Source organism: Meleagris gallopavo, chromosome Z, assembly GCF_000146605.3.
Source record: "Meleagris gallopavo isolate NT-WF06-2002-E0010 breed Aviagen turkey brand Nicholas breeding stock chromosome Z, Turkey_5.1, whole genome shotgun sequence".
NCBI lineage: Eukaryota > Metazoa > Chordata > Aves > Galliformes > Phasianidae > Meleagris > Meleagris gallopavo.
Genome location: NC_015041.2, coordinates 40,900,052 through 40,907,478, shown reverse-complemented (window position 1 = coordinate 40,907,478; position 7,427 = coordinate 40,900,052). Strand labels below are relative to the sequence as shown.

At 40.2% G+C, this 7,427-nt stretch overlaps 1 protein-coding gene across 1 annotated transcript in view; it reads left to right on the top strand.

Annotated features, from left to right (window-relative positions):
- The window catches only part of ADAMTS19 (ADAM metallopeptidase with thrombospondin type 1 motif 19), a 97,608-nt gene that overhangs the window by 834 nt on the left and 89,347 nt on the right, over positions 1-7,427 (top strand). The window contains 2 exon segments of the mRNA XM_010725877.3: positions 2-199; positions 202-461. Of these exon segments, the coding sequence (XP_010724179.2) occupies positions 2-199; positions 202-461 (458 nt within the window).

Genomic DNA, 7,427 nt, shown 5'->3' with positions numbered 1-7,427 from the left:
GCACCCGCGGCACCCGGCCCGGCGACGGGCAGCTCTCGGGAAGTGCGCTCCGTCTCCTCCTCGGTGGAGGGTCCGGCGCAGGCCGCAGGAGAGGCGGCCGAGGAGGAGGACGCCGAAGATGAGTACGAGTCTCAGGAGTTTTACCACTGGCCCCCCCTGCCTCAGGGCTCTGGTGCCACCCCGCAGCTGCCAGCAACACTGTCCCCCCCCCACCGCCTTTGGCCGAGGATGGTGACGAAGTGTTGCTGAGGATCCCGGCTTTTGCTCGGGAGCTCTATCTGCTGCTCAAGAGGGACAGCCGCTTCCTGGCTCCTGGCTTTGCTGTGGAGGAACGACACGGAGGCGACAGCAAAAGCCCACAGGGTACTGCGCAAGGGCAGCCTGAGAGAGCTTGTTACTACAGTGGTGCTGTGCTTCGCTACCCAGGCTCCTTCGCCTCCTTCAGCACCTGTGGTGGATTGGTAAGATGATCTTGCATGTAGGGGCAGCACCAACGTCTCCATCGCAGGACCATTTTCATCTGCCACTTTTCACTTCATTCCTTACCTGAGGTCCTTCTGGGTCCTGCCTATTATCCCAGTTTTCAACCACTTTGCTATTCATCACCAATTTCTAGACCCACTCATTTTTATCAAATCTTACCTCCAGATTCACTTATTCTCTCAGTTCCTTACTTTTTTTTTCTCTCTTTTCATACATTCCTGTGCAATGCTTACTTCATCTTTTCTCATTTATCCTTAATCTTATGTTGTTCCTTTGTGTGTTCTTGTAGTTTCCTGCCATGCTTAGTAACATTCCTTTTTCTCAATATTCCCATCTCATCTCCAAACCATATATAAACCTTTTGTTCGTCATTTTCATATTCTAATTTTTGGCCTACTACTTATCTTTTGCTTATCTCAGATTTCAGGCTTTTTATCTTTTGTACATCTACCAGTATATTATGTCTCCCTTCTTACCTTCATTCTTCCTTTTTCTTTCATTCCTCTCATTCCGTAGTCCTTTTTGGTCTAATCCACAGCTTTTCCCTAAGCATGATACCTGTAGTCACTTGATTTGTTACTCCGTATCTTTCTTTACTTTCATTTCCTTCATAGAAGTACACCATGGGTAAGTTCTCAACAGAAATATTAAGAGTCAGATCTTTTCTTGAATAGTTTTTTCTTCAGGGCCATTTGACTTTACGTCACCTATTTCATAAAAAATTTCACCTGTTATAATTTCTGTTAGATCAATCCTGATTTTTACCATCTAAAGACCAGAACTGGACACACTGACAACAGCAGTGGTGATCCAGGCAGCTTCAATCCCAAGATGCTTTGAGGTAGATGAAAAGATTAGGAAGCAGATGGGATGATGTAAAATGATGGCAAGATTTTGAACAAAACTAATTATTATTATTTTTCTCATTGTGGGATGTTATATAGGATCATGAATACATATGCCTGAAGCATTTCACAGAATGTAGAATACAAACAGAAATAGTGCTAGGGAGTTAACATCATGGTGACCCTGGTTTGTTTGCTTGTTTGTTTTTATGGTGGCTGAATGTAGATCTTTACAGTCACATGGTAGATGCTTTCTGGTATTTCTTTCTGAACTTGAACATCTAACTTATTCCATTATTAATTCATGAAGATATGCCTCTCTATGCTTTATTTGCATAGTCCTGGAATGAGACAGAGTAAAATATGGAAACTGTTACTGCGTATTCATTTGACTGCTTGGCTTTATCTGAAACTCAAGCCCCAAACTGAACGTAGTGGAGAGGGAACATATGTAGATTGACACCAAATAAAGTATTGCCTGCATTTCTGCAAGGTGAAACTGCTAAGATTCACACAACTCTTAAGTGATTGACTAATTGTTGACATTTTGTCAGATTTTCCAAAGCAAGGTAGCAAAATTATTTGTGGAGATAAATATTGAAAGTCAGTTGTTTGAAAACAATCACATAAAGGTTTTTTTTGTGTTCTGCATAAACATTTTACTTTTATGCTCCTTGCTCTTGTTATAATTTTTTTTTTCTACATTGCATGTGGGTAGGACTATGTTGGAGAAAATATTTGCAAAGAAATTGGTAATTAGAGATAATTATTGCGAGTATCTGCTCAGAAGTTATTTATGTCATTGTGTATCTCTAAATCTTTCTAGTTTAAAAACTGACATTTATTCTTTAAATAGGCTCCAATGCCTTAGGAGCCCTCTTACTAATTACTGAATAAGGCAGACTTTTCCTGGGAGTACAGTTTTGCTTTCCGCTTATTGACAGTCTCAACATGCATGTGCTGAGATCATGTGTCCCTTTCAGAAGGCTGCAATTGTAATACCGATAATGTTCTATGCATCTCAACAAGATTAGAAGGTGTTGTTGATATTGATGGCCTTGTCATCATCCTCACCCATGCAGTCTTGTTTGCAGTGAAATGAGTGAGCAGCTCTTGTTCCTGAGAGTGTTATTGCGTCAGGTACATAGTGATGCTACGTTAAAGTTGTCATAACAAATCTTCAGTTATTTGTCATTCTTTATTTGGCCACTGCTTGGACTCCATAAATTTCTCTGTTTCCAAAAGTCTAAAAAAACCATCGTAAGTACATCCTGCTTCCTTTAGGCCGTTCCCTGAAAGAAGAGCCAGGCAGTATTTCAGATTATGTTTTCTGTTTTAAGATGTAATGATCCATTGAAACTTAACCCTACGAAATTTTATTGTGGTTACTTCCATTACAGTTTAATTTCCATTTTATATATAATGAAGTTTCAGAGAAAATATAGCATGGATGTCCTAGATACACTCTTATTTCAGAGCCTCATGAACTTTGAGTTTGCCAGATGGCATGCACCTTGCAAAATTAAAACAGTGAGCCACTTAGTATGTCTCTTAGCTTCCACTCTTTGGTTTTTCTTTTCAGTGTAAAATACAGTGTCTCTGTAGATAAACAAAACTTCCACCTTACTTTTTGTGCTTTTTAGTTAGCGTTTTAGTTAATGTATTTATTCGGCTGATAGACAGAAGTAATTTTGTCGCACAGGAGGATGGCTGAAGAACAGTAGAAGCCAGTAAAAGAGGTTTGGCACCGTGGGACTACTGGGATATGTCACATCCCTGGAAGTATTCAAGGCCAGCCTGGATGGGGCTTCGAGCAACCTGGTCTAGAGGGAGGTGTCCCTGCCTGTAGCGGGGGGCTGGAACTAGACGATCTTGAAGTTCCTTGCCAACTCAAACTATTCTATGATTCTGTGTGGATCTGTCACTGGGAAATTTGGCTGTAGGGCTGGTTTTGAAAGAGTGTACAGGATCTTCACTAAAATTAATGTAAGTCCTTGCGTAAAATTTCACACCATCCAAATCAGGATGCTGGTGAGGGTTCCAACTTCACAGATTGGAGAGACTTCACATGGAGAGACCTGGCATGCCAGAGACATGCAGGACATTTAAAAAAAAGTCTGTGTAGACATCAAACTGGCAGAAAGATAGAGGAATGTTCTTATGGATATTTTAGGCAACTTCTCCCTTGAAATTGAATGTGGATGCATTCTGAGTAGTTCACTGCAGTTGGATGAAGGTCTGCATAGTGCTGAAGCTCCCCTTATTTCCTGCTTCACTGTTCTTGGGAGCTTCAGTGGCATTCTTTTTTCTTGCACTGTTCGTCAAAAGCCAGTGATAATAATAGGGATGATAACATGTTATATTAATAATGTGAGTATACAAGAGAAAAATGAGAGGTATTTTTCAGGTAATTGCTAAAAAGATTCACTGTCAGCAGTGGCTTCATTTGGCAACCTGTCTTGAGGAATAAAGGAAACATAACTCCACTGATATTTTCTGATCAAATTAGAGACTGGAGATATGTATGGACTGTATATAAACTCTATCCCTGTGACCTCACTGTACTCTCAGAGATCACATGATCCATAGTGCAGCCTTTTACAAATCCTTGGTAAAACACTCAGAGCTTCTTGCATCCCTTTGTAGCTGAATGAGATTTGCTGAGTTCATTTGGGGATTCTCCTGGTACTGTGTGAAGATTAATATAGAGAGGTTTCCAAAAATTCTCCATCTGTATGCCAACAGCCTGGTTGTTGTTCGTCATCAGCCAAATATTAGGATGCGAGCAGTTCTGCTGATGCCAGTAAGACTGCTGTTTTGGAAGTGATGAACTGCAGAGCCAGACCATTAATTATTTAAAGAGTTGGTTCTATGGTGTGTTTGTGTTTTGCTATAATATCTGAAATAAGAAAAAAGTGCTTCTGAACAGTTGTAACTAGTAATATAAATCGAATTGAAACTGGTGATTCTTTCAGAGCATATCATAGCGGAAAACTTACTCTAAACTTAAAATTAAGAAATTTGGCTACTGGTTCTACTCTGCTGCTAGCATGGAAGTTGAAGTAGTCTCACTACATTTCCCAGAAGAAAGCAGTTAACACTGCAGATGAGTTCTTTATCCCCTATTTCATTTCAGAGAGATATTCAATGTCAGTTTTTCTCTTTTCCTAGCAATGAAGTGCTTACATTAGTACTCAGGGATGAGTAGGGATTTCCCCAAGATATCATTTTCCCTTACCCCTTCTTCTTCCTTTCGATTCTTCTCCCTTTTTCCTGTTCCTTTAACTGAAGCAGTCTGTAATAAATAGACAAAAGCTAAGAGCAAGGATTTAAAAATGTTTTTTTCATTCCTGAATCAGTGAGATATATGTGGAAATGCAAACAGCAGAAAACGTTACACAGAGGAGGGACAAGAGAATGCAGCTCTGCAAATATGCTATTCACTGCTATGCTTTACTGGTTATAAAACTTGTATGGAGATCTGTCTAAACAGACAGCATTGCTGACAGGGTTAATTTGCAGGGCAGAAGCTTTGAAAATAGTCTGTGTGTTTCAATAATTTCACTAGATGATAAGAATGCAAAGTGGATTATAGTATATCTACTGGTTCTGTAAAAGTCTTTTGAAGAGTTAGTATCAGATGGTACTTACAGTGGAATTCAGTGTGCGTTTGCCCAGAGACTTGAGTGGGATTAAGTCATACTGCATCTCCAATCCAGTTCAATGAAGGGCCTTGTTTAGGAAAGTATATGATTCTTTTCAAGTTTTTTAGTCCTCATTGCCTCTCAAAAGCAGGTATTTCAAAGTCTGGTCAGCTGATTATAGACAAATAATTGCTGATTTACTGTAGATACACTGTCAGTATCAATTCTGCCTATCTGAAAAGAATGGTTACCTGTAGTTATTTATCGTGATGGGATGTGCCAAGTATCATTGGATAATCACATTTTAACAAGTAGTTTGATCAGTAATGCCTTACTTTACAATAAAATTGAAATAAATTAGGATGTGTAAAAAACAAACCTATGTTCCTTCTTTTACTTATGAAATGCTTATGTACTACTTCACTAAGGTTCAGAAAAAATGCTTAAGCACCATTACAGGAAATAAATTCTCACTTCTGGCAAACATTGTGTTTTGAAGGTGCATTCACTGCATCTTCAATGGGACCCATAGATTTATGGATGTTCATGTTCCTCGGGTGGTTGTGAAACTAATCTTCACTTACAGTGGGAAGGACATTGTTTCCCCAGCTCCACCTCTGAACCATCCTCTAGAGGACTGTATGCATAGCAGTTGTCAATAAAGACTGAGGCAAGAAATTTGTTGAGTATCTCAGCCTTGTCCTTGTCCACTGTTAATTGCGTGTATTGCTCATGGAGTGGCGAGTTGAGGTGTGGGGGGGGTGGCAGTAGGGTATGCCTTCTTGTACTTTCCTTTTCTGATTTATGTACCTGTAGAAGCCTTTCATGTTCTTTGCACCCCTTTCCAAGACCAGTTCCAGTTAGGCATTTGACTTCCTGACCCCATCCCTACCCTGCCTAGCAGCACCTATGTACTCCTCCCAGGGTACCTGTCCCTGCTTCCAAAGTCTGTTCATTTTCCTCTCAAGTTTGAACAGCAGGCCTGGTCAGACATGCTGTTCTCTTGCCTTCCTTTTCTGTCTTCCTCCACCTGGGGATGAAGAGCTCATGTACCCTAAGGAAAGTTTCTTTAAAGATCTGCCAGCTCCGTTCTACTTCTTTGTCCTTGAGGGCATTTGCCCAAGGGGTTTGCTGACTAGCTCCATGAAGAGCTGAAAGTTGAAAATTTCCTAAAATTTAGTGTCCAAGAGTGCTGGGGATATTGGTTGATGTAGTAGCCAAGCAAATCTCAGTGGTGTCATGAGTTCATCAGCGGACAAAAGAAGAGCCATTGATGTCATCTGTCTGGACTTTAGTAAGGCCTTTGAAATGATCCCATAAAACATCCTTCTCTGTAAATTGGAACGATACAGATTTCATGGGTGGATCAGTTGATGTATGAGGAAGGGATTGCAAGATTTCACCCATAGGGTGGTGATAAATGGCTCAATGTCTGGTTGGAGGTAAGTGGAGGTAATCCTGCCCCTCTGCTCTTTGTTGGTGAGACCTTGCCTGGAATGCTGCATCCAGATGTGGAATTCTCAGTACAGGAGAGGCATGGACCTGTAGGAAGGAGCCACAAAAATGATCCGAGGGATGGAAAACCTCCTGTATGAGGACAGGCTGAGAGCTGGGGCTGTTCAGTCTACTGGAAAGAAGGCTCCAGGGAGATCTTATAGCAGCCCTTCAGTATTTAAAGAGGGCCTATAAGAAAGAAGAGGACAGACTCTTTAGCAGGGAAATGATTTCTAAAGAGAAGAGATTTTGAAATTTTTTTATGATAAAAGTAGTGAAACATTGAAATGGGTTGCCCAGAGAGGTGTTGAATGGCCCATCGAGGCATTCGAGGTTATTCTGAACGGGTCTCTTAGCAACCTGATCTAGCTTTGAGTGGCCCTGTTCATTACAGGGGAGTTGGAGTAGATGGCCTTTGGCCCTTCCAACTCACTGATTCTATGATTCTATGATTCAAAATTTGTGGTATTAATTTATGCTAGTGGAGTGACACATGATGGGTGTGAAACACTGTAGATATTCAAGATACTCTGACAAGACCTTTAAATTCAAGGCACTTAATTGAGTTTCTACAAAGCTGGAGATTTTATTTTTTTATACTGATCCACTGAGAATAGTCTGACTTTGGAGATTGTCTCAGTACAAGCAGAATGAAATTGTACTAGAACAACAGAAATGAAATAAAGTTTGTTGTCCTAAAATTCTGCACATATCTTTAACTACAGGTATTCCCAACAGTTTTTTAGAAAAGGGAAAATATTAGCAATATTCACAGTCCATTTGATATACAAGAGCTATATTTAAACATTGCAAAATAAGGATTATATATTAAATGAAATTATCCTAGAGTCTTCCAGGGTAAAATAAAGTCCATTCTGGCTCGTAGACAACCAGAGTTTTGGGATCCTTACTGAAAGAAAGACATTCATGCAATAAATTATGTGTTTAGAGCCCCTCTTTA